Source organism: Myotis nattereri (genome assembly GCF_964212035.1).
Source record: "Myotis nattereri genome assembly, chromosome: 7".
NCBI classification, from domain to species: Eukaryota; Metazoa; Chordata; class Mammalia; order Chiroptera; family Vespertilionidae; genus Myotis; species Myotis nattereri.
This window is the reverse complement of record NC_138082.1, coordinates 36887930-36914185: the sequence shown is the minus strand read 5'-3', so window position 1 is coordinate 36914185 and position 26256 is coordinate 36887930. Positions and strand designations below refer to the sequence as shown.

At 48.1% G+C, this 26256-nt stretch overlaps 1 protein-coding gene across 1 annotated transcript; it reads right to left on the bottom strand.

The window, feature by feature from the left end:
• Positions 1-1607: 1607 nt before the first annotated feature.
• ING5 (inhibitor of growth family member 5) lies at positions 1608-19511 on the bottom strand (the record flags this gene model as incomplete). The annotated part of the gene is made up of 9 exons (XM_081096027.1): positions 19455-19511; positions 16862-16933; positions 15094-15260; positions 13600-13711; positions 13343-13436; positions 6791-6926; positions 6486-6551; positions 1802-1913; positions 1608-1699 (listed from the first exon to the last, which is right to left on the bottom strand). The coding sequence occupies exons 1-9, from the start codon at positions 19489-19491 to the stop codon at positions 1608-1610; spliced, it is 888 nt and encodes a 295-aa protein (XP_080952153.1). The 5' UTR covers positions 19492-19511.
• Between the last annotated feature and the right edge of the window lie 6745 nt (positions 19512-26256).

Genomic DNA, 26256 nt, shown 5'->3' with positions numbered 1-26256 from the left:
CTCGCCAGACCACTGGCCGCATGCCGGGTGCCAAGAGTGCGCGGATGTGTCTTGGCAACAATGCTGCAGCTGGAGTCATCACCTATGTCTTCGTAAACTGTATTCCCACAGGTAAATTGGGGGGTGAGTACATCCCACTGCACCTTCCTGCCAGAAATGTGTTTGCCTCTGCACCACTGTCTTGGCAGGAAGAGGACAGGCCAACCCAGAAACTTCTACCTGGCCCTTCCTGCCTTAATGGCCCTTGCTTCCCAGGTCAGTTACTGTGGGAATCCTGCCAGCTGTCAGGTCTGTTTCAGTGACATGGGTGGGCCCTGGGGCGACAACCACTCAAACGTGACTTGCCACGACAGCCGTAGGCCCCACTCTTTTTAGATCAGCATCTGGGGACTGGTGACAGTTCAGAACTAGTGCGGATGACCAGCCCCATCCCCAAAGAGCTGGTGTTTCCTTTTCCCAGGGAGTCACCCAAAGAAATGGCTACAAGTGCCCTTGGAGTGCTCAGAGGCGGACAGCCTGTGGTGCACTCCAGGTCTGTGAATGATTTTCATCTGGAAAGTGAGGCTGTGCCCCTCCATCATGGTGACCACGTTGGGTTTCTGGACGTCGGCCATTAACTCTCAAGGAATGTCCTAAGAATTAGTCCTCAAAGGGATCTTGACACCCTGCAGGTCTTGATGGCAAACGTGTTCCAGACAAAGCACTTTTAAATCTCCATACAGCAACTTATGGCACTCTCATCCACGCACTTCTTTCTTGTAAGCCTGGGAACCAACTTCTGACGCTACAACACAGCTGGGGCTCAGAGCTGGTCAGTAACACGGTGAGGCCAGGGTCTTACTCAAGCCCATGGCCAGCAAACAACTCTCTCCAGTTCACCTCACATCTCCTTCAAAATTCAACATAGGATATACTCACCACCTCTGGACACAATGCTGAAGTTTTATCATTTCCCAAAATGATGCATTCTCTAATATTTGTTCAAAAAAATACTTTATTTATTAAACAATATATCCATAATCTATAACATGATCAAAAAATACAGATATACATCTTTACATTATTTAATAAAAAGATTTACAATATTATATTTCCTTTACAAAGGGAACATAGGTAATAATTCCTTGAAAATAAAATGTAACATTCATGTTAAAGCTGCATTATCTTTTTGGATGAATGTGGTAAAAGTGAACACCACAAAACACATACGAAGGAAGAAACTTCATAGGACTGTCTCCTGAATGAGAACATTTCTTAGACTTCCCATCTTAAATGCCTCTCAGCACAGGTAATGACAACTCATCGCTGTTCACTAAAAATGGAGGAAAACCTTAACTCAAATGCCCGTGCGAAGTGTCCGAATCCTGTGACGGGCAGGCCTTGGCTGTGGCATGTGGACAGTTATTGCTTGAAGCAGCCCCTGCCAAGGGCTGCCAGGGACAGGGCAGGAGGCAAGTGCAGTGTGGCTCCCTGGAACAACACTCACACAGCTGGCCGGTGTCCCCATGCATCCCACCACACACATGGCTGTACACCCAGCTTCCAGGGCCCTGGCTAGTCCAGTCTCACGTCCACCTGCCTGGGGCCCAGCCTGCATGTGGGGATAGTCACTCAGGCCTCAGCCCAGCCAACAGCTCCATTAGCACAGCCAGAGATGCAGAGCTCAGCTTAAAAAACTTTCTGTTCGTGTAGATGTGTCCTGTTGGAGAACAAGGTTTCTCAAATGGTGGGTGAAAACATAGCACTGAGAGTAAGAAAAATGGTTCTGCTTCTCCTCTGAACAAGATACTTCTTCACTTACCAGTAAACCCCAGCCATGGAGGCCGCACCCTCACCTGCTGGGCCCAGCCCAGGTCCTGCAACCTGAGGGATGGGGTTGGCTCCACAGCTGTCCTCAGGATCAGACATGGGACCTGGCAGGCACAGACAGGGTTCCAGCCTGAATCACCCCCAGGACGAGGGCAGCCAAGCTGTGGGGAGCAAATCACTGTGGTGCTCCAGCCGTCCAGGGCCAGAGCCAGCCAGGTGGCCTGACATTCTTTCTCAACCAAAAAGCCACCCTTTTGTCTTTCTGACTCCGATGGTATTAATGGTCAGGAATGGCGTTCAGGCATTCTCCAAACATCCCAAGGGACATTCCTATCATGCTCATGATTTCCATTTTTTCAAAGCTGTCTGCATATTATTTTGGTGATATTACTGTAACTGGCAAAAGTAAACACTAGAAACAGATAAGCACAGAAACTTACAAAAAGCCGACACATGGGATGCTGCACAGTGACAAGCAGAATGACAACATCGAACTTTAAACAAAAGCTTAAGACAGAAGTTGGTCTCATTCTCAGGAAATGAGCATGGCCTCAGGAAACCAGGTGACAACTGAAACTAGCCAGCCATTAACCTGCATCCACAAACACACTGTGTTCCAGTGGCAAGTGAGTGTGTTCAAAGATGAAGTGCAAATATTAAATTCGCTTCCAAAGAATCATCACCAACTTAATGTACTTACCTATCCTCTCCACAAAAACTGGTCAAAGAATGAAGAAAAAAAATTTCCACAACCGATTCCTCACAATCTTTAAACACCTGCAATGTAAAACTAAGTTGCGAAATACAAGCGGGCTTCTTGTTCCAACGCAGCTGAGTTACAGGTGCGCCCCCAACTTCTTCCTGAGCAGCAAGAAGACATCGGTTCTGAGACAGTGCATCAGGCCTGGAACCTACCAGGGACAGGCTGTGGCAGCTGCTGACCCCTACCCTAACCACCAGCCCGAGACTGGAAGGGGCACACAAGCGGAAGTGGCCCGCCTGCAGTCATTTGGAAGCAAGTCCTGCTCCCTCAGGTAGCTCTAGAAAGGACAGCAGTCTGGACACGTTCCATGCAGGGTAAGACCCACTAAGGGCCACAGGTTCCAGCTGGACCCCAGCTGCCCGCTGATATCTGCTCCCAACTGCCACATATTAACTCATTTGCAGGGAGGGGCTGGTCTAGGACGCAGCTTCACCAGTTTCTCTGCTCTATGTCCTCTCCGTGGTGAAACACTGGAAGCTAGGAGAGGATGTGGTACAGGCGGCCATTGGAAGGAAGCAGGTAGACCACTCCAGAGGACACTCTTCACAAAGAGAACGAGATTCTTCTGAAGCTGGGCATTTCACACCTTGATTCTATCTCTTGGGTCTTTTTTTCCCCGGTAAAAGGAACCCTGACTTGTCTGAATCACGCGGGGTGGGTCTTGGAGAGTCCAGGACACTCCCAGAAGCCCCACTCTAGGTACCATCACAAGTGGATCTCAACATACCAAATGTATGCGATGTCCCCAACTAGTACCAAAGAGATGGTTCAAAATCAGTTTGGTGAATGCTTATTAAACGAAAGTACACTCTAGTTTCCTAGCTTCATTCCAGAACTGCTATTGTGGCACAAGAAATTCACAAATCACATAATTGTAGTCCTCTGGGAGACAAAGTGCTGACCCAGTGTGTAACAGAAACAGGTTCAAAATCGGCTCTTAGTAGACTGGATTCACTTCACAAACAGACTTCATGCGATTACAATAATTTCATCTTCACAGTAAAAACATCCGGAATTCCCAGAGAAATGGAACATCTGTCAGCCTGTTATGCTGCTTCTCATTGGTGCTGGTCGTGGTAACCTACGGCCCATCTGCCAATCCAGAGCCGTTTACTCCAGACAGTGAGACCTCAGGGAGTCCAGACTAAAAGGCAGTGCACAGCCAGCAGAGCCCCTTCTGGGAGAGCGCAGCCCTTCCTGTGCAGCTGCCAGCTCTGAGCGCACGAGTCGCGAGGGCGCCTTCCGGCAACGCCCACCAGACTACACACCCGTGCACTCAGCGTGGCCAATGCGCATACAGTGGTGTGAGCTCTCAGGGGAAGCCCAGGAAACTGCAGACCACATAAGGCTCACACCTCTAGCTGCAAAGTGATGGCAGTATCTGCTCCCAGCTGGCACATCCCACCGCACCCAGCACACCGCACGCATACATCCACGGAGTCATTCGGGCTCGTGGGGCTGCTGTGCTCAGTGCTGGGTCTGTACAAAAAGTCATGAGAACAAAGTCACTGTGGCAAGTCCCCATAAGATCCCTCCTCTGTGCAAACAGGGCTCAGGTGGGTTCTTGTTGATTTTAGGAAATATCCAGAATTACAACTGGCCACTGAATTATTAAATATCATTCACAACAAGGTAGCTTTAAGATGAAGGTAAAATATTGCAACGTGAATAAAGGAGTGTATCAACTTGCTCTTCTGGCCCCAGTGTCAGCTCTTCCTTACTTCTTCTTCCTCCTCTCCTGGACACACCGAGGACAGAACCTGTGATGAGAGAGACAGTGTTAGCCCTTTGCAGATTTCTGCCAGCACTCGGGAGGCCCAGACCCTGCCTCTCGGTGAAACAGCACCAGAACCAGAATAGAGACCCACAAACACAGTGCACAGCTCTCCCACCAGGAAAAATCTCCTAAGCAAGTCGCTCTATCTAGCCTGGCTGTTTTCAAATAGATACAAATCAATCAGCAAAACTGCTTTCAGACATGAGCGTTCCTCTTGACCAAAACAGAGACAACACCTGCTGTCGAGCTGGTGGCCTAGTGTGGGTGCAGGATGACATGCACGCCGACCAGGCAGGCCACAGGCTCCCAGCCCATCCTGCAGACTGTGGTCAGGTGACCCTGCGCAAGCAAGTTCCAGAGTCTCAAATACAGAGCACTTCATCAGTCACTCCTAGACCATGGCAGCACACAGGGACACAAGGGACAGTCCAAACTGCTGTCCACCTCATGCCTCCTGAGCCCCCTATCAGAAGGCAGCTGATTACCATGTAGCTGAGCTCAACCAGGCCAGGTCTACGCTAGTGAATGGGCCCTGAGGAAGCCTCGGTTCCTGCTCTTGCCCCTGTCCCTGCCCTCTGGCCCCTGCCCTAGTACAGAGCCTGCCCCAACCCTACCCCTGCCCCTGCCCGCCCCCTGACCCTACCCTACCCTCTGGCCCCTTGCCCTGCCTGCCCCCTGACCCTAACCCTGCCCCTGGCTGCCAACTGCCCATGCCCTAGCTGAGCCCTGAAGAAGCAGCGCCCAGCATCATGCTCACACACGGCACACACAGCACAAGCACAGCTATCAGCTCACATCTCACCGACCAAGAAGCCTGCACACTCAGTGATCTCTAAAAAGACCACAAAGATGTACAGCCAGCGTGGCTCAGTGGTTGAACATTGACTTATGAACCGGGAGGTCCTGGTTCGATTCCTGGTCAGGGCACAAGCCCAGGTTATGGGCTCAATTCCCAGTAGGAGGGGCATGCAGGAGGCAGCCAATCAATGACTCTCTCTCATCATTGATGTTTCTATCTCTCTTTCTCCCTCTCCATTCCTCTCTGAAATCAATAAAAATATATAAAAATAAAAAGGCCCCAAAGAAATCAGGAGGAGGATAGCTGGGTTGGGTCCCCAACACGCCTCAGGCTCTGTCTGTTCTCCCAGAGGCAAAACTGTTTTCCAAGGCCTGGTAGGAAACTTCCACCAGGAGCTCCACAAACAACTCAAATACAGCATGTCCAGAATCAAACTCTAATCAAACCCCTCCTGCCTCATGCCCCTTCCATCAGCTCAGGAGCTCCCCGTCATCACTGGCCAAGCCTGCCCCATGGGTTGGCCTCCTCAGGCCCAAAGGGTCACCCTGATCAGCCACGGCCCTGACCACAGTCCCATCACATTCCCATCACCCCCGCTAAAGGGCACTGTCAGGGCTGCTGCATCACATCTCAGACTTGCTGGTGCAACCCGGTGCCCAGGGAGCCCCTGCCGGGACAAGACCACACAGGTTGAGACACTGAGCACTGCACCCGGCCCTGCTGTCATCTACCGAGGACCCAGGATAAGGCAGACTGTCCTCAGGGCATCTAGTTCCTGTCTGCATACAGCAAATGTGTCATACACAACCAGGGAGGGTGACATCTCCACAACTGCAGCCTAGAACACGCCTGTCTTTAGCACAACTAAACAAAACCAGGTTTTTACTTAAATGGCATCATAGAGACAACTGAATACCAGGATGAAGAACAGGAGGGGCTCAGTCCAGAGCATGTAAGTCCCTGACCAGGCATAGCACCCGCCTGCCTGGTCCCATCCGTTTAATACTGTGTTCCTCATCTTCTCTGAAAGCTTCCCCAGCAGAAAAGAACCCCTCATTTCTCATTTTATTTAGGACTATCTCTACCTTACTCGAAAGAGTCAGAATGGACATTACATAGAGCAACAGAAATGTAGGTGTTTTGCAAATATAATAGAAGATGCCCCAGGTGAGGTGGGCAGCAAATGACCCTCATCAACTTGGCCAGGGACACAGGACCAGTGTGTGACACAGCCAGATCCCCAAACCCACACCCAGAGCACAGGGGGCCAGAGCAGGGAAGGTTACTAGGCCCAGCCACCCCCACCTCATTCTTGGGAAGGAGATAGAGCAGCATACTGACCATTTTCCTTTGGGCTTCGTGGTCAGGTCTACACAGGCAAAGTGAAACCACTCGATCGGACACTGCAAGGCAGCAGGGGAGAGGGGGAGAGCTGCAGTGAGCATGTAACTTGCTGTGTGCCAGAAACAGAGAGTCTGTCACCTCCCCATCCCACCCACCGTCCCCTCACCCCTCCTCACCCCAGCCCACATGGTACAGGACCCTGCCCATGGTCCCACAGGGGGATGCCGCAGTGTCCGGCTTCCCATCTCAAGGCCCCACATCTTGCAGCAGAGCCCACTGCAGCATGCCCAACACTCACATCTGGATTGTCACAGCCAATCATCTCCCCGTAGGACACCTGGTGGCAGAGGCAGTAGGTGGGCTCGTTGGGGTCCACGGGCATGTCCAGCACATCAGAGGGATGCACAGACAGGATAGTGTCAGTGAACTCCGACCTACATGGACACAACAGTGTTGAGCAGCAGTTAGATGGGACCACATTGCCCCTGTGATACCTGACTGGTAGTGGGGGCAAAGGCACATTCACATTCTGGCTTCAGGGTCCAGCCCACTTGGGCACATGAAGCCATCCTGCCTTAGTCTCTCCACCTGGATAGGACCTGCTCCCAGGACTCACCTCCACCCCGGGAGGCCTGCCTCCACCAGCTCTCTCTTCATCCCTCCCATGACAATGGCTTGTGAGTTCCCACTCACATCCCCACGTATCTTCCTCACCCCAAAACCCATGAAGCCCACCAGCTCCCCTTCACTCTCCAAGATCTAAATCTCAGGAGTCCCCCTCTGCCCACCCATCAGCAGGGATACTTCTGACCACAGCCGCCCTCCCCACCCACCTGGGAGGCAGGCCTGTTGCCATTCCCCCTCAGTTCCCCTCAGGGTGTCTAACCCATGGCCCAGCCAGGATACCACCGTGCCCACACCTCCCTCCAATCCCACAGCTCTGCAGCGGGTGATGGGACAGACGTCCACCTGTTACAGGGAAGGGACTAGGGCAGTGGTCGGCAAACCGCGGCTCACAAGCCACATGCGGCTCTTTGGCCCCTTGAGTGTCATTCTTCCACAAAATACCGACTTCTGCGCATGAGCCATGAAGTTTCAATCGCACTGTACGTGCGCACCTGCACGTGGTATTTTGTGGAAGAGCCACACTCAAGGGGCCAAAGAGCCGCATGTGGCTCGTGAGCCGCAGTTTGCCGACCACGGGACTAGGCCATTTACTCTTAATGTGTTTCAGTATTTTTTAAATAAAGCTGCAAGCTGCAAGTTACACAGACAGTACATTCCCATCAGTACAGAGACCTGCCCCCAGAGAGAGGACACACATGTTCACTGAACACACACGTGCTATGTACACTAATTCACAGGGCAACAGGGCAGAGGGGAAGCTGAGCAAGTGGCAGGCCAGGACAACTGACATCATGACATGGGTGACGTGAGAAGTCTGCTTCCCAAAGGGAACCCCCCCTTACCTGTTCTGGTCTAGGAAGGTTTTGTGCCTTTGTGGTCACATACCAAGCTCCATAATGCCCCCAGCGTGCCACATGATGCCCCGTATATGCTGCCCACCCCCAGCATGAGTGCCACCCATGCAGGCTCCAGGCACATCTGAGTCTCCTCCCTCTACTCTGTCTCTGGGAATAGACAGGATTTTTTCTTTAGATCTGAAAATCATAAATGTCACAAGAACCTGCCCCATCCATGTGCTTTAACACTGCTTCAGGCAACAGTCACAGCAGTCTTCAGGCTACGACACTGGCTCCTTGCTACACTGAAAGCTAGGTTTGTCACCATGGCCCATGACACTGTCTCACCCACCTGCTGGCTCTGTCCTGTCTCCCAGGTGCTCACCCTGAATAACCACACGTACTGGGCACTCTCTCTCTGTGGCACTCTCCACACTTCTGCAGACGATGTTTCAGCTGCTCCCTGACCCTCGCCTGTCACTCTGTGTTCAAGGGCACCGGCCAGATGTGGGTGGCAGCAAGAGAAGCTGGAGGGACTTAGGGCACCACCTGGCAAGGTCACCACCTCGCCAGCAATCAGACCTGGGGATTGGTCCTGAGCCACCCCCTCTCCAGTCTCACCAGAGGTGGTGGGTGCTCACGCTACCCCTGGAGGGAAGCACATAGGAAGTTGCCAAGCCTGTCCCTCGAGCAGACCAGGCAACCCCACTGCCTGAGGTGCTCGCTCTGGCCTGACTGGACACCAGAACTGTCCTCCAAGCTAATTCCCGTGGACACAGGGGACATCCCTCCTCAGGTAGTGACAGGGCCCCCTCCCAAACACTGCAAGCAGCCCTCTAGCAGGGGTAGCTACTCATCCAAGCTTTGGGGCTGGGGGCTACAGGAGGAACTGTCCCCAGTCCACACACAGCTCCTGCCTTGCCAGAGACAGCACGGCCAGGCAAGGAAACAGCCTAACCAGTATGGCTCAGTGGTTGAGCACCGACCCATGAACCAAGAGGTCCCAGTCAGGGCACATGCCCGTGATGTGGGCTCCATCCCCACCAGGGGGCATCCAGTCCCTATTTCTCTCTCCCTCTTCTTTCCTCTCTCTCTAAAAAGCAATAAAAACATTTTAAAAATAACTAATAGCCCAGCCAGCATGGCTCAGTGGTTGAGCATCAACCTATGAACCCGGAGGTCACGGTTTGATTCCATCAGAGCACATGCCCGGGTTGCGGGCTTGATACCCAGTGTGGAGTGTGCAGGAGACAGCCAATCGATGGTTCCCTCTCATCATTGATGTTTCTATCTCTCTCTCCCTCTCCCCTCCTCTCTGAAATCAATAAAGATATATATATTTTTAAAAATAACTAAATGAAAATAAAAAAGAAACAAATAGAACTTCTTGAGAAGAAAATATATTAAATGAATGATTCACTAAAGAAGACTAAAATTCAATTAGATACCAAGAGAAAAGAACTTGAAGACAAAGAAATAGAAATTGTCTAAACTGAGCACAGAAAGAAAAACACAGGTAAGAAAATAAGCAGAGCCTCCATCATCTGTGGGAAAATGTCAAGCTAAATAACATACATGTAATTGGAGTCCCCTAAAAAGGATGCTTATGGCATACAATGGATTAAAATCTATTTAAGATAATCGCCGAAACCGGTTTGGCTCGGTGGATAGAGCCTGCGGACTGAAAGGTCCCAGGTTCGATTCCGGTCAAGGGCATGTACCTGGGTTGCGGGCACATCCCCAGTAGGAGATGTGCAGGAGGCAGCTGATCGATGTTTCTCTCTCATCGGTTTTTAACTCTCTCTCTCCCTTCTTCTCTGTAAAAAATCAATAATATATATATTGATTTTATATAAAAATATATATATATATATTTTTTAATAAAGGTGACTTTTTTTTTTAATATATTTTATTGATTTTCTACAGAGAGGAAGGGAGAGAAATAGAGAGCTAGAAACATCGATGAAAGATCCATCAGCTGCCCCCTGCACATCTCCCACTGGGGATGTGCCCGCAACCCAGGTACATGCCCTTGACCGGAATCGAACCTGGGACCCCTCAGTCCGCAGGCCGATGCTCGAGCCAAACCGGTTTCGGCAAAAATCAATAAAATATATTTTGGGGGAAAAAAATAAATAAAATCTATTTAAGATAATCAATGGTTTTTGTTTTTGTTTTGTTTTTTCTTACTACCTTTTTTTTTTTTTTAATATATTTTACAGAGAGGAAGGGAGAGAGATAGAGAGTCAGAGACATCGATGAGAGAGAAACATCGATCAGCCGCCTCCTGCACATCTCCCACCAGGGAGGTGCCCGCAACCCAGGTACATGCCCTTGACCGGAATCGAACCCGGGACCCCTCAGTCCGCAAGCCAACGCTCTATCCACTGAGCCAAACCGGTCTCGGCGATAATCAATGGTTTGACCTGAAATAATAACACTGATATATTGTGAGGCTTGTCATATGTAGAAGTAAAAATTCTGACAATAACACCAAGAACAGGAGCAGGAAGGAAGAATATGTGTGTAGGTTCTTATATTAAACATCTGTTAAAAAAACAACAACATCTGAACAATCTAAATATTGCACAAAAAGGCGGAGATTATCAGATTAGATGAAAAAGCAAGATGCAACTACTCGCTGCCTTCAAGAAACCCACTCTAAATACGAAAACATACACATGATGGAAGTAAAAGGATGAAAAAGGAAACATACACCATCAAAAACTCACCATCAGACAGGGGGAGGGGCTGTAGTAATATCAGACAGAGCAGACTTCAAAACAAAGAACATTACAAGGAATAAACAAATAAATTTCATAATGATAAAGAAGTCAATTACTTTAAAAAAAAAAAACCTAAATGCTCATGTAGAACCAAATAACAGAGCTTCAAAATACATGAAGCAAAAACTGACAGACCAGAAAGGAGAAACAGATAAATCCATAATTAGAGTTGGAGATTTCAACAATCCTCTCTCAATAGTTCATAAACTAAACAGAACACCAGTAAGAATACAAAAAACTGAACAACATTATTAACCTAGCCATTGAATTCACATTTATAGAACACTCCACCCAACGACAGTAAAATACATATTCTTTTCAAGTGGATATGGAATGTTCAGCAAGACAAACCATAACCCATAACATAAGTCTTAATCAACTGTAGAAGATTTCAATTATAGAATGTTCTCTGATCATAACAAAAATAAAAATTGAAATCAGAAAGTTATATGGAAAACCCCAAATTACTTGGAAACTTAGAAATCTACTCACACATAAGCTATGGGTCAAAGAAAAACCACCAAGGAAAATTTTAAATATTTTTAATGGAATTAAAAAATATATATATCAAAATTTGTGAGATGTAGCTACAACCGAAATTAGAAGAAAACTTACAGCTTTAAATACTTGTTAGAAAAGAAAGATATAAAAATCAAAGATCTAAGCTACTTCTATCTTAAAAAGCTAGAAAAAGTAAAGGAAAGCCATGGCCGATTTGGCTCAGTGGATCGAGTGTCAGCCTGTGGACCAAAGGGTCCCAGGTTCGATTCTGGTCAGGGGCACATGCCTGGGTTGCAGGCTCAGTCCAACATGCAGGAGGCAGCCAATCAATGGTTCCCTCTCATCACTGATGTTTCTCTCACTCTCTTCCTCTCCCTTCCTCTCTGAAATCAATAAAAATATATATTTTTAAAAAGCAAAGTAAATTTAAGTAGCTTAGTAGGAAGGAAATAATAAGAGCAGAAATAAATGCAATAGAAAACAGAGAGGTGCCATGGCCAGTGTTGCTCAGCGGTTTGAGTATCAGCCCGCACACTGATGGGTCTCGGGTAGATTCCTGGTCAAGGGCACATACCTGGGTTCCAGGTTTAATCCCCAGCCCCAAAGTCAGGGGCATGCAGGAGGCAACCAATTGATGTGCCACTCTCACATCCATGTTTCTCTCTCTCTCTCTTTCTCTCTCTCCTTCTCTCCCTCCCTCCCTCCTTTCTACTCTCTCTAAATACAAAAGAAAACAGGAGGGGGGGGTAGGGATCAATGAAACCAAAAGCTAGTTCTCAATCAAAACAAAATGAGAGAAGACATAAATTACCACTGTCAGGTCTGAAAGAGCAGTCATCTACACAAATCCTACATCAGAAGAATCACAATATTATAAACAACCTGATGTCAGTAAGTCTGACAACTTACAAGAAACAACAAATCTTTGTAGACACATTACCAAAACTGGCTCAAAAAGATACAAAAAGCCCAAATAATTCTCATAATTTAAAAAAAAATCAAACTGTATACTTAAAATGAGAACATCTTACTGTATGTAAATTATCTATAATAATAAAAGCGTAATGTGCAAATCAACTGAACGGCCAAACAGCACAACAACCTTCAGGACAAAGCCGGGGCTGTAGCCGTTGGGATCAAGGCAACCACCGCGGCTGCGAAGGCTAATCTCATGTATCGGGCCTCTAGTTCCTTAATCAAGTCCATCTCAAAGTTTAGTGTCCAGGAGTGTACTCGTGGGGGAAAAAACTACAAAGAACAAGTAGGGCACATACTATATATATATGTGGGTTATGTTGGTTTGGGGCAGAGTGAGGAGGTTATGGTCCTGACAGGCATGTCAAAGGACACGCCTCTCACAGCAACTCATTACACTACATTTGCTCTGTGTCGTGTTCTGCATCCCTGTAGTGCTTTACAATACAAAGGCTGGCATCGGGTGTTTTTAAAAGATGAAAGTTTAAACACCAGGTTTAATAACCAAAAATTTTCCTTTTTCTTTCAAGATCTAACTCTTCAGACCTCTCCCCATAACTGCCAGAATCAAATCCACAGAAGCCAGCTGGCATTTTACCAGATTCTCTTTAGTCCAAATACTTCTGAGAAGCAACACTACAGTACAGGGGAGGGCACCAGGTGGGAGGCTTTAAATGAAGCATCTTCAAGGTCAAGTTAAATGACATGTGTGTTTAATAAATGCAATCACAATAATGAATATATACAAAATATATTTATATATGAAATGATCAACTGATACATAGGCAGCTACTAAACAGTGGCTTAGCCCCAACTGTGAATACACACTGTTACGTCACTCGAGAGGCAGGCATACGCTCAGAGAAGGGGCTGTGTATCCAGCCTGATGCTCTTGCACATGGGCCACCAGGCAGGGGCAGGTGCACTCCCTGGGAATCACTGCCTACCACGCTGCTCACCTTGGCTGCTTAAGGGACTGACAGACTGACACACGAAAAGTCCACAGAACTATAGCCATGCTGGGCGTGGTAAGCACTTTCTCAAGGGTGGCTGTCACTGGTATTTAGATCTAGCAAATACTAATGGTGTGCTTTGGGGAAAAATAGAAAAGAGAAAAGGCCTCACCCTCCTTTATGCTTCTTTTTCTTTGGAGTGTCTTCTTCTGAGGTCCTTCTGCCTCGCCCCCGGGAACTTCTCTTTTCTTTCTGGCTTCGACCTTCTGAAAGACAATGAAGACTCAATTACTGTCACAGAATTCATTAAAGCAGGACAAGGTTTACCCAAATTTGATATTTACTGACAGGTTCCTAACATATTTATCAGACAATTCTTCAAAACTCCATAGTTAAAGGTACAGAATAAAGAAAACTGGATAGACTTGCTTTTTAGCCCCCGTCCTCCAGAGCCCTCAAAGTCGCTACCCTCCAGCTTGTCTTTCAGGTCTGCTTCAAAGCGAGCCAGGTCTGCATCAAGCCTCCGAATGTGTTTATCCACCTGCACAGAAGATCAGTCACATTTAACATGAAAGCAAACAGCCCGGAGTCACAGCCCAGCACCAGCCAACCACTCCGCACTAAGCCTCTACCTGAGCCTTCCAGTGACAAAGTTCTGCTAAGGTGAGGCCACCATGTCAAAGCGTGTAAGGGGGTCCTTTTTGACATCTCAACCAACTAAATCCTGCTCAGGAAATATCATGAGTCGGCAATATGACAGAAAGAGCTGTGAAACACAATGGACTAGGGGTGAGGATGTTTGAGATCGAGTCCTAACTTAAAAACCTGAAGAACAGCCAAAACCGGTTTGGCTCAGTGGATAGAGCGTCGGCTTGTGGACTGAAAGGTCCCAGGTTCGATTCCGGTCAAGGGCATGTACCTGGGTTGAGGGCACATCCCCAGTAGGAGATGTGCAGGAGGCAGCTGATCGATGTTTCTCTCTCATCGATGTTTCTAACTATCTCTCTCCCTTCCTCTCTGTAAAAAATCAATAAAATATATTTTTTAAAAAAACAACAAAAAAAACCCCAAACAAACCTTAAGAACATTAGGCTCTTAAACAGAGTAACAAAACAAAAAAAAAAAAGGAAAACAAAATTCCTCCAGTGCTTTGGCTTTGGATGAGCTGGAAGGGAGAGAAGGCACTGCAAGCAAGGCAGCAAGATGAGCTGCCCGAGCCTGTTCCCACCCTGAAGTCACACCCACCAGGGAAGAGTGACAGTACCTTCCACATGTGAAAATGAATTATAATCTTAAGTTCATTTTGCATCATAGTAAAAATCTGACTCAATGACAATTGATCAAAGTTAACATTTCAGAAAGCAGGCCGCGTACTCCAAAGATGCAGCACTTGGGGCATCAAAATCCCAAATACAAGCATTAAAGTCTCCTTCTAGAGTATTCTTTCTCAAACACAAGTTACTTCAGGATTTTAAGAAATAACTGTTGCTTGATTGGGGAGGTGGGGAAGGGCATTCGTCAGGTGACGGCCTGCAGGGATGACAGAGATCTGCCACACGACATGTGCCTCATGGAAAAAGGACTCCAGGTACCACGTGAGCTCTTAGTGAAGCTTACTTGAGAGGAAACAGGACACAAATTCTAGAACTGTTCCTAAAGATGACCAAAACATTGATTAAAAAATCTATATATAACAATGGACTACTTCCCCAGCTAAATAAATAAAGCAAAAGAGCAGAGGAAACAAGACACAGTCATGGTCTGGGATGAATGACACCCCCCATTTGTACTCCTCTGGAAGCATCACTCTGCCAGAGCCTGAACTGTCCCCAGCCCCCAGCTGTCCCTGGCCTTGGGGTCCTGAGCAGCTCATCCCCACGCCCCTGGCCCCCATCCCCCATTCCACCCCCCCCCGCCTCTCACCATCTCGTAGGTTTGCATGGCCAGCTGCACCTTGTCGTCGCTATACTCCTTGCACTTGCTGTAGGCACTCTGGATCTTCTGCAGATGCTCTACCCGCTGCTCTGGGGACAGAGTCTTCACTGTGGAGATGTACTCTGCGGCCAGGATGTCAATCTCCACTTTCTTATCTGGTAGAGAAATGACTGAAAGCTAGTCCCTGCTTGAGATGCCAGAACAGGCTCACCAGACGGGAAACAATGAAGCCTGACAACACCAAGTGTTGGCAAGTGACTGACAAGCACCCCGAAGCACTGTAGGTGGGGACACGGGGGCACAGCACTTCACAGGCAACGTGTCTAAGGCAGTGTGTCTACAGACAGTGTGGCATCTCGGAGCTGAGCAGAGGCTCCGGCCAGGGCAAGGTGCCCAGGACAGTTCTGCATACTACTGCTGTCCCAGGAGCATGCATCATGCCTGTTCTGAGTCGTAAAAGTCCCTATCTGAACAATGAAGTGTGTGCTCACCTTACCTAAGACCTGGCATACTACTCTTAGGTACCCACCCTAAAGATTTAGATGCCTGCCCTGGCTGGTTTGGCTCAGTGGATAGAGCATCGGCATGCGGACTGAAGGGACCCAGGTTCGATTCTGGTCAAGGGCACGTGCCTTGGTTGTGGGCACATCCCCAGTGGGGTGTGTGCAGGAGGCAGCTGATCGATGTTTCTCTCTCATCGATGTTTCTAGCTCTCTATCCCTCTCCCTTCCTCTCTGTAAAAAATCAATAAAATATATTTAAAAATAAAAGATTTAGATGCCAGAATACACATGGGAAAACATTCATAACTTCAGGAAACAAGAAACAACCCAAATGTCCAGTCCTCACTCAAACAGACAAATAGCTGTGCTCCAGCAACAAAAAGAACCAGCTGCTGCTACACAGAACACCACCGATTAATCCACAGAAGGTGACCATGAGCGAGAAAAGGGACAAAGGACACGCTGTGTGGCTCATAAACATCCAGGTGGGACAGACATAACTCTTAACTCCGGTTTAGAGGTGGGAAAACACCTGTTGCAAGTGGGATTCAGGGTGGTGGCCCCAGAGGGGGGTCACACAGGTCCCCAGGAGCCAGAAGCTCCACCTTACCTGGAGACAGTTTCACCGGGTGACACATTGTAAATGTTTATGGTTATTTCTGAATGCAAATCTGTATTTCATAATAAAAGAAGTTTCTGTATTTGCTAGTCAGGATGCTGTATCTTAGTGAAAAACCACAATAAAACATATTTTTTTTAAAAAAGAAAGAAAATGTAACAGATATTTTGACGGTACGGAAAGGATGATCCTTACAGATCTGATTTGAAGAGGTGTAAGAATCCAAGGAGCCCTAACCGGTTTGGCTCAGTGGATAGAGCGTCGGCCTGCGGACTCAAGGGTCCCGGCTTCGATTCCAGTCAAGGGCATGTACCTTGGCTGCAGGCACATCCCCAGTAGGGGGCGTGCAGGAGGCAGCTGATCAATGTTTCTCGCTTATCGATGTTTCTAACTATCCCTCTCCCTTCCTCTCTGTAAAAACTCAATAAAATATATTAAAAAAATTAAAATTAAAAAAAAAAAAGAATCCAAGGAACTAAGTTTGGTTTGAAGTATCAGCAACTCTCTCTAGACACCATCCGAAGACATAGCCTAGGGCTAGGCCACACAGCCCCACTGCGTAGGCTGGTCACCCAGTGCCACCCCAGGATCCTGGTGCCTCCTCTCCCCAGGTGTACTGAAGGCCTGAGCCCACCTTCTGTCCTCTGGTCCAGCTCACGCATCAGCTGGAAGTTCCTCTGAAGTTCACAAGGGAGGTTCTCGATACCTGAAACACAAGGACATGGACTTCTCAGGAGAGGCACACAAATCTACCTGCTGGGCTTTAACCCTGAAGTCGACAGATAATAAGCCCACTTTGTCTTCTCTTTCTGCTAGGGTTTGAAGAGGAAAAGGATTAAGATACCCAGACCCTCCAATCTAGATTACCCCACCACAGCCACCCAGTCCAACCCTGGGGTCCTCTTTGATCTCTCCCCACCTTACTCTGAAATCTGCACTGGGTAGTGCAAACCAGTACTGTTGGTAGAACTTTTTATCCAAGGATGAAAGCATTCTCTAAGCTGTCCAAAAATGTGGGCACTGACCACACTGGGCTACGGAGCATGTGAAATGGGCGAGTACCCCGAGGGACTGAACTAATTTCACTCGTTTATTCACTTAAGGTTAAACAGGCCATGCTGAACCTCACAGGTGGAGAATCCCACGCAACGCTGCTAACCTGTTAGTGCTGCCATCCTTACAGGTCAGGCAAACGTCCCCACACACCTGCACAGCCACAACAGGCCCTGACTGGACTCCTCTGTCCAGTCTTGGCCACCCTCCACTCTCCCCATGTGCCAGTGATCATTTAAGAGCTCAATCTAATCTTTAGAAGCTGCTGCTTAAAGCCCAGTGCTCCTCAGCTCCCCCAGAGAGCCATGAAAACTCCCCACACAGCCTTCTCAGACCTCCCTGCTCTGTCCCACTACCCAGGATTCTGCAGGACAGGCCACTCCCTGCTCTCGAGACTTATGAGCTCCTTCATGACTTTTAATTTTCTATACACTTTAAAAATAATCTGTCTGCCCATTTGATAGTAAGTTCCAGGAAAATAGGGATCATGTCTGCTTTCCTGGAACAAAGGACATGCTCAAGAACCAAGCAGGTCGCCCTAACCAGTTTGGCTCAGTGGATAGAGCATTGGCCTACAGACTGAAGGGTCCCAGGTTCAATTCCGGTCAAGGGCATGTACCTTGGTTGCAGGCACATCCCCAGTAGGAGGTGTGCAGGAGGCAGCTGGTCGATGTTTCTCTCTCACTGATGTTTCTAACTCTCTAGCCCTCTCCCTTCCTCTCTGTAAAAAAAAAATCAATAAAATATATCTTTTAAAAATTTAAAAAAAGAAGCAGGTGCCCTAGCCAGTTTGAATCAGTGGATAGAGTGTCTGCCTGCGGGTCCCAGGTTCAATTCCAGTCAAGGGCACATACCTTGGTTGCAGGCTCAATCCCCAGCCCTGGTTGGGGCATGTGCAGGAGGCAACCAATCAATGTGTCTCTCACATCGCTGTTTCTGTGTCTCTGTCTCTCTCCCTCTCCCTTCCAATCTCCCTAAAAATCAATGAAAAAAAGTATCCTCGGGTGAGGATTAACAAAACAAAGAAAGAAGCAAGTAGGTGCCTCCTTTCCCAGCCTTCATGTTCAGGCTCCTCAGACCCTCCCATAGGGGCCACTGGACAGGTGGTGGGGCAGAAAGGGCAAGCCCCAGTGCTCCCAAGCAGGCACCTGCGTGCAGACCTCTCTAGTGACAATGAAGGGCGGGCTCCCCTCCAGTGCTCTCCCACCTGACCTGTGCTCAGGATGGGCCAGGAGAGAACAAATGACCAGGATTGGGTAACCCCTCCTTGGGGAGAGCTGATCCCCACTGTCTCCTTCAGAGCAGGGGCTCACTCCTACTCAGCAGCCCCAGGTGGGGCGCCCAGACCGAGTGACCATGAATATCCCCAGTGCAGCAAGGTGCCCCATGCCCCGCCAGAGCCAGACACTCCCAATATGTATGTGACCTTGACAAGCTACTCGGCCTCCGTGAAATGCGGGAATAACCATCTGGTCAGGAGTGGTCAGGAGGGTCCACCCTGAGCTACAGGTAGATAGGATGCCTGCTGGAGGAGCCTCATGGACGTCAGGCCGGAACACATAATCAGCCCCGGAAGCACCCCGGGGAAAAGGCAGACACCCTGGGAGACCCTCCAGGCCAGCATCGCCTCCCATCTTCCAGATGCACAAGCTGAGGCTCGGTGCCCGGAAGCGACTCCGTGGACCCCAGGCCCCGAGACCCGCAGGCACGGCTCAGCATTCAAGGGGGTTGGGACCACCTGGGGCCTGAGTGGTGGGAGGCAGGCCCTAATCAAGTAAGCGCAAGGCCCAAGACCAAGACAACACTGTGGAGGGCGGGGCCTACTCGGGGAGGCTGGGACTCGGCTGGGCGTGGTTTATATGGGGCGTGGCGACGAGGGCGTGGCCTACCAGGAGAGCGGGGCCCAGCCGAGGGGTGGAACCGCACACTGGCCCCGCCCCGCCGTGACGCACCTAGAATTGGCGCGGCAGTGTCGGTGGACCCGGCGCCGCACCCCCCGCGCGCTTCCCACCCTTGTACCCGTCCGTTCCGCGTCCGCCTCCGCCGCCGCTGGGCCGTCCCCCAGACCCCACGAGCCTGGGATCCGCACGCGGATGTTAGCGTGCGGGGGAAAATGGCGGAGCGGGCCCTGCACGGGCGACGGCCCGGGGGACATGGGGGGGGAGGGCGCTTACTGTCCAGGTAGTGCTCCAAGTACATGGCAGTCGCCATCTTCGTCCGCGGCCGCGCTCTGGCTCTGCGCAGGCAGGCGGAGCCGCGAGAAGTAGAGGGCGGGGCCGGCGCGTTCACTATTAATGAGCTGCGCGTGAGGATTGGTCAGCAGGCGGGGCGGCCGCCAGCGGGGTCCGCCCCCTGGCTTCCGGCCGACGGGGTGCTTGCACCACCTCCGGGGAAGCGAGGTCGGGGGCCGAGGTCGTTCCCCATAGGAGCGTTGCGGGAGGGGAGGCTCCTAATCCCCGGGTCGCCCTTTTGGCGGGGTCAGGTCTGGCGGAAGCCTGGGAGGAGTGAAGAACATGGTGCAGCGGGCGAGAGGGTGCCCCCGGAGTGCACCGGATGCGCGCTGCAAAACGGGGGGTCACGGGGTCAGCACGTGTCGTTGGGTGTCAGGGAAACGCTGGGCCCAGCGCTAGCCGCCCGAGGCTCTCCACGGGGATGGAGGCGAGGGGCTCTGCGCGACCCCCGCGTGCGGGAGGGACCCCTGGTCTCTGGATGGAAGGAGCCAGGTCCCGGAGCCGCACACCCCCATCCTCCTCCCTTGGGTTTCAGGTAGCCCTAATCAATGAGTTTTCTTATGGAAAATGCATGCATAAAGATGTACCCCCAGCCTCCTCGCAGCAGTGTGGCTCAGTTGGTTGAACATCCTCCCATGCGCTAAGAGCTCACCAGTTGATTCCACCTCAGGACACTTGCCAGGGTTTAGGGCTCATCCCCAGGGGGGCATATAGGAGACAGCCAGCCCATTGATGTTTCTCATAATCTATCCCTTTCAAAAGTTAAAAAAATAAAAAAGTACCCCCTTCTCTATGTGGACGAAAAGGGGCCACATACTAAACCTGAAAAGCTCAGGGAAGACCTGCATGCTGGCCTCACAAACTCAGAGACCTAACATAACCAGAAAGGATGGTCTGAGATTAAAACTTTTTTTTTTAAATATATTTTATTGATTTTTTACAGAGAAGAAGCGAGAGGGACAGAGAGTTAGAAACATCAATGAGAGAGATCGATCAGCTGCCTCCTGCACACCCCCCACTGGGGATGTGCCCACAATCAAGGTCCGCAGGCGGACGCTCTATCCGCTGAGCCAAACCAGTTCGGCTGAGATTAAAACTTTTAACTAAAATCAGTTTATGGTGGGTAGTCATGTCCTAGGCTAGACTCTTCCCTGACAAAGGTAAGTTTTCACCGTAAGCCTGTGGTCTTTTTGCATCTAGGATAACCTACGTTTGGAATGTCAAAGTGATTTCCCTTTTCCGGACCCCTCAAGACATAGGTACTGCAACAGAGCAAGACCACAAATCCTCTCCTTACTGAGTTAATTGTTGACTATCCTGCACCCACCTATTTAAAAAATGTTTGTCAGTCATTTTACTTTTTATCCAATCCCAGAGGTTTCTCCTGCTTTGCTTTCTCTTGCCTCCCTAATCTATTACCAATGGATTTCCTGTGACCCACTTTTGTCTCCTCTTTTCATTGTAATATATAACATAAGGTGCAAAACTGTCATTCTCTGGAGCATTTTCTCAATCCGTTGAGATTTTGCTTCCCAGCAATTGTGGACATTTTGGCTCAAATAAACTCACAAAAATTCATGTTTCTTACATCGACACCTAAACCCGAAATTTTAAAAAATTGAAACGTTTTTGCCAACTTTACTTTCATTTTAAAAATTCAAACTATCCAGGAACTTATAAAGGAATTTTCCCACCTCTGGAAGGTACAGGACTGGGATTATCTTGTTCACCTTTGAATCCACATGGTAGCAGTTTGGCCCCATTTAATGCTTGATGAGAAGACGCCCACGCACATGCATACATAACTAAATACTACCCATATTTTTTTATTGTTTTAAGTGACTACGTTTTTTTTTTTAATTAATAGGCTTTATTTTTTTAGAGTAGTTTTGGGCTCACAGAAAATTTTAGAATAGAGTTCCTGTATAGCCAACCCTTCCACAGAAACATGAACAGGGTTTTCCCCAATATAAACATTTTGTATTGGCATGGTTCATTATTAGGATTAATTAAACAATATTGATACATTATTATTAACTAAAGTCCATAGTTTACATTAAGGTTCACTTTGTTGTACAATTTTGTTAAGTACCCACCATTACAGTATCATACGGAAGTTTCTCTGCCCTAAAAATTCCATGCTCTGCCTATTCATCCCTCCTCCCCCCACAACCCCTGATCTGTCTACTATCTCTATAGTTTTGCCTTTTCCAGAGTATCATATATTTGGAATTATACAGTATCTAACCTTTCAGATTAGCTTCTTTCACTTAATAATATGCATTTAAGTTTTGTCCATGTCCTTTCCTGGCTTTATAGATTCTTTCTTCTTAATAGCCAAATATTTCATTTTCTGTATGTACCACAGTTTATCCATTCACCTATTGAAGAACATCTGGGTTGCTTCCAAGTTTTGTCAATTAAGAATAATGCTGCTTTACTCATGTGCAGGGTTTCTGTTTATATTTTAAATAGATTTTTATTCATTTCAGAGAGGAAAGGAGAGGGAGAGTTAGAAACATCAATGATGAGAGAGAATCATTAATGGGCTGCCTCCTGTACGCTCCCTACTGGGGATTGAGCCCACACCCCAGGCATGTACCTTGACCAGGAATCCAACCTTGACCTCCTGGTTCATAAGTTGACCCTCAACCCCTGGGCCACACTTCCAGGCCATGCACAGGTTTTCTTATATTTGTATTGATTTTTAGAAAGAGAGAAATATTAATGTGAGAGAAACATCAATCAGCTGCCTCCTGCACACACCCTACTCGGGATCAAGCCCAAAACCCAGTGCATGGAATGATGTTCAACCAACTGAGCAACAGTGGCCAGGGCTCAGAGTATTGTATTTTCTTTTTTTTAATGTATAAATTTATTGATTTCAGAGAGGAAGGGAGAAGGAGAGAGAGATAGAAAAATCAATGGTGGGGGGAATCATTGATTGGCTGCCTCCTGTATGCCCCCCACTGGGGACCAAGCCTGCAACCCAGGCATGTGCCCTTGGCCGGAATCGAACCTGGGACCCTTCAATCCGCAGGCCGACGCTCTATCCACTGAGCCAAACCGGCCAGGCCAGAGTACTGTATTTTCTAAGTGCTGATACTTTTAAACGAACTGACACTCCACTAAGGATATTTCCACACTTTTGTTAACCTTAGATTTCATCAGGCTTTATCTTTGCTAACATGATAGAAAAAGAGATAATCAAAAATCCACCTCAGTGTTTTAATTTGTATTTCTTTGATTTTAAGTGAGGCTAAACATATTTTTACATATTTGTTGGCTATTTGTTGTTCTCATCTACAAATATTATTATTATTATTATTATAGAGAATAACTCACATATTGTGCCCTTCATATATCAAATACTGAAAATAACTTTTCCCAGGTAGCAGTTTGTTAGAAGCTGCCAAATTAGAGCCGACTCCCTTACTTTCTTCTCATTGCTCTATACTCTGGAGCAGGGTTGCTCAATCTTAACACTATGACACTTAACATATGCCTGATACTCTGCTGTGGGGCTGTCCTGTGTCTTGTAGGCTATTTAGCGGCATCCTCTACCCACCTTACACACTCTCTAAAAATCAATGGAGCCGGGACCGGTTTGGCTCAGTCGATAGAGCGTCGGCCTACGGACTGAAGGGTCCTAGGTTCGATTCCAGTCAGGGGCATGTGCCTGGGTTGCGGGCACATCCCCAGTAGGAGATGTGCGGGAGGCGGCTGATCGATGTTTCTCTCTCATCGATGTTTCTGACTCTCTATCTCTCTCCCTTCCTCTCTGTAAAAAATCAATAAAATATATTAAAAAAAAAAACAATGGAAAAAATATCCTCAGGTGAGGATTAATAAGAAAAAAAAAAGTGCCCAGTTGAGAACCAGAGTTTTAGGAGAAGGCTAAGCTACTCTAACCAAGAAACCCAACCATATCCAGTGGCTTAGAAAAAGTTTTATTTCTTATGTAATTGTCCAGGGGCAGACAGCCATGCCCATGGGGTCACAGGACCCCAGATTCCTTCCAAGTGGTGTCTGGTCCTAAAGGGCCTCACCATTACCTTCATGGTCAAGGCTGGGTTGCAAGGAGGGCAGGGCAGGGAATAGGGACAGCATTCAGTTTGCTATTTGAAGGAGCACATGCCACTTCTCACATTTCATTGGCGGTAACTTCGACACCTAGACACATCTAACTGCAATGGAGGCTGGGAAATGGATTCTGGTAGGGCAGTGACGTGCCCAGCACAATCTATTCTGGAAGTAGGTGAGATCTATTCTGGAAGTAGGTGAGTGCTATGGACTGAATATCCACCCCCCCCCCAAAGAAATTCTTAGGCTGAATCCCAAACCCTTAATGGGACTGTAGAGAATTAAAAGGAAGACACCAGAGCTCTCTCTCCCCAACACCTTACAGTGGAAAGTCAGGTGAGCACACAGCCATCTGCAACCCAAAGGGAGAACTCTGACCAACATCAACCTTCCTGCTGCCTTGATCTTGGATTTGCAGCCTCCAGAACTGTGAGAAAATAGATCTGCTGTCCATTAAGCTGCCCATTTGTGGTGTCTGTTATGAGCCTAGCTAAGAGAGAGACTTTGGTGGATGTCTGATAGCTCCTATGAGATGGAAGGTAGAGCTGAGAAACAGAACAGTATAAGGGTTTGAGTCCTTTTTTTAAAATAGAAAATCTCAAATACAAAAGTAGAGAAAACCTAATGAATCCCAGGCACCTGCCAGTTTCAGCAACTTAGGACCAATTTTGTTTCACCTGTCTCGAAAAACATTCAAACACGGCATCCCATCATGTCCTCCATAGAGTGGACAGCCTTGTGCCCACCTGCATATCAGAAGGTAGGGTGAAGAGATCCTACTTGCACTGCTCCAGGCCGACTATGCTACATCAGGTCTGAGTGTCAGGGCAGCAGGGCACAAAGGAGACTGCATGTTCAGGTGCAAGGGCTTGTGTATGCCCATGTCAGGGCTACGAGGTCAGGACCTGAGGCCTGGAGCAGTCACAGTGACCATGAAGGAAAAGCTAAAAGAACTGCTAAGGTGCTGACATTGTTTGACAACATTTGACATCACTGAGCAGCAAAAGTTCTTGGCTGCCTCATCTAGGTTTTGTGTTATTTGAGATAATTAAATACCATAGTCAGGCTAATACTCTGGTCTGTGCAGTTAAAGGCATCCTGATAAAAGAGAGGCATGACAGACAGACAAGCGGGTGTGGTTCAGCAGTTGAGTGTTCACCTATGAACCAGGAGGTCCTGGTCAGGGCACATGCCAGGGTTGCAGGCTTAACCCCCAGTGGGGAGGGCGGGGGTGCTGGAAGATTCTCATTATTGATGTTTCTATCTCCCTTCCTCTCTGAAATCAACAAAAATAAATATTCTTTAAAAAGGCATGACACAAATTTTTTTTATTTTTTGAAATATATTTTATTGATTTCTTACAGAGAGGGAGAGGGATAGAGAGTCAGAAACATCGATCAGCTGCCTCCTGCACGCTCCCAACTGGGGATGTGTCCACAACCAAGGTACATGCCCTTGACCAGAACCGAACCCGGGACCCCCCAGTCCACAGGCCGACACTCTGTCCACTGAGCCAAACCGGCCAGAGCACACACATTATTTAAAAAGGCATGACATGTTGGAAGAGGTGGAAGCAAAGTTAAAGGCCACTTCTCATGTTGTGCTCCTTCACTTGTAGCTTAGTAACAAACTATTTGTGCTGGCTTAGCAATTTCTGCAATGAAAAGGGCACCCCATCCCTACTCAGTATGCAAGGCCTCATCAGCCAAGTCCTCCTCTATTTTCATGGGTGACCAGGACAGCTGTGCATTCACAAAAGTTCCCATCTGCCTGGTGAGCTGGTCCTACAGATGTGGTACAAGGCTGTCCAGGTGTAGTAGGTGGTGGGAATAGCACCAGGTGTCTGACCAGTGGGGTCAGACCAAACCTGGGTTCAACAGCCTTGGTACTTGGGTTCTGGCAAGGAAAGAATTCAGAGCAAGACCCAAACTGTAAGAGAACATTTATTTGGTAAATTACAGAGGTAGAAAAAGTCAGTCCTAGAAGAAATAGGCTTAGGAAACAACTTATGGAGGTAAAGGAAGGGCCCTTGGAGCTTGGAAGTGAGGAATGGTAATGTGAGATTTTAGGGGAGGTCCCAGGGAAAGATCTTAATAGAATATCCAGCAGTTTTCCAGGTGCATCCTTTCAGGGTTGTGGTCTCCACTGATTGATTGGTTGGCACCAGGGCAGGGGGTCTTTATTCCATGCCTGGCTGGTTTTACTGCTTACCTGGGCCTGGAGCTGAAATACAACAGGCCTAGATGTTATCTCTAGAGAGGAAAGGTCAGGGGGCCCAAACCTCGTGACCAGTGATGTGCTAGGGAAGGAAAAGTCACCCTGGGGGCAAGGTCCCACCCTACAATTGATTGTCCATTGCTGGGCACCTGGGGCTTTCCACCCTGATGACCTATACCTGGCCCATCTTCCTTGCTGTCATGTCTAACTGCCTACAGCACTGAGACTTATCCAATGCCAGGAGGGTTCTCTTCTGTACTATACTCGAATCCCTTCCTCTTTTGAAGGCAAGGAGATGGACATTTTATTTTTTTAAGGGATATTTTATTTATTTATTTATTTTTATTTTTTGTTAATCCTCACCCAAGGATATTTTTCCATTGATTTTTTTTTTTAAGAGAGAGTGGGAGAGGGAAAGACAGAAATATCGATATGAGAGAAACAC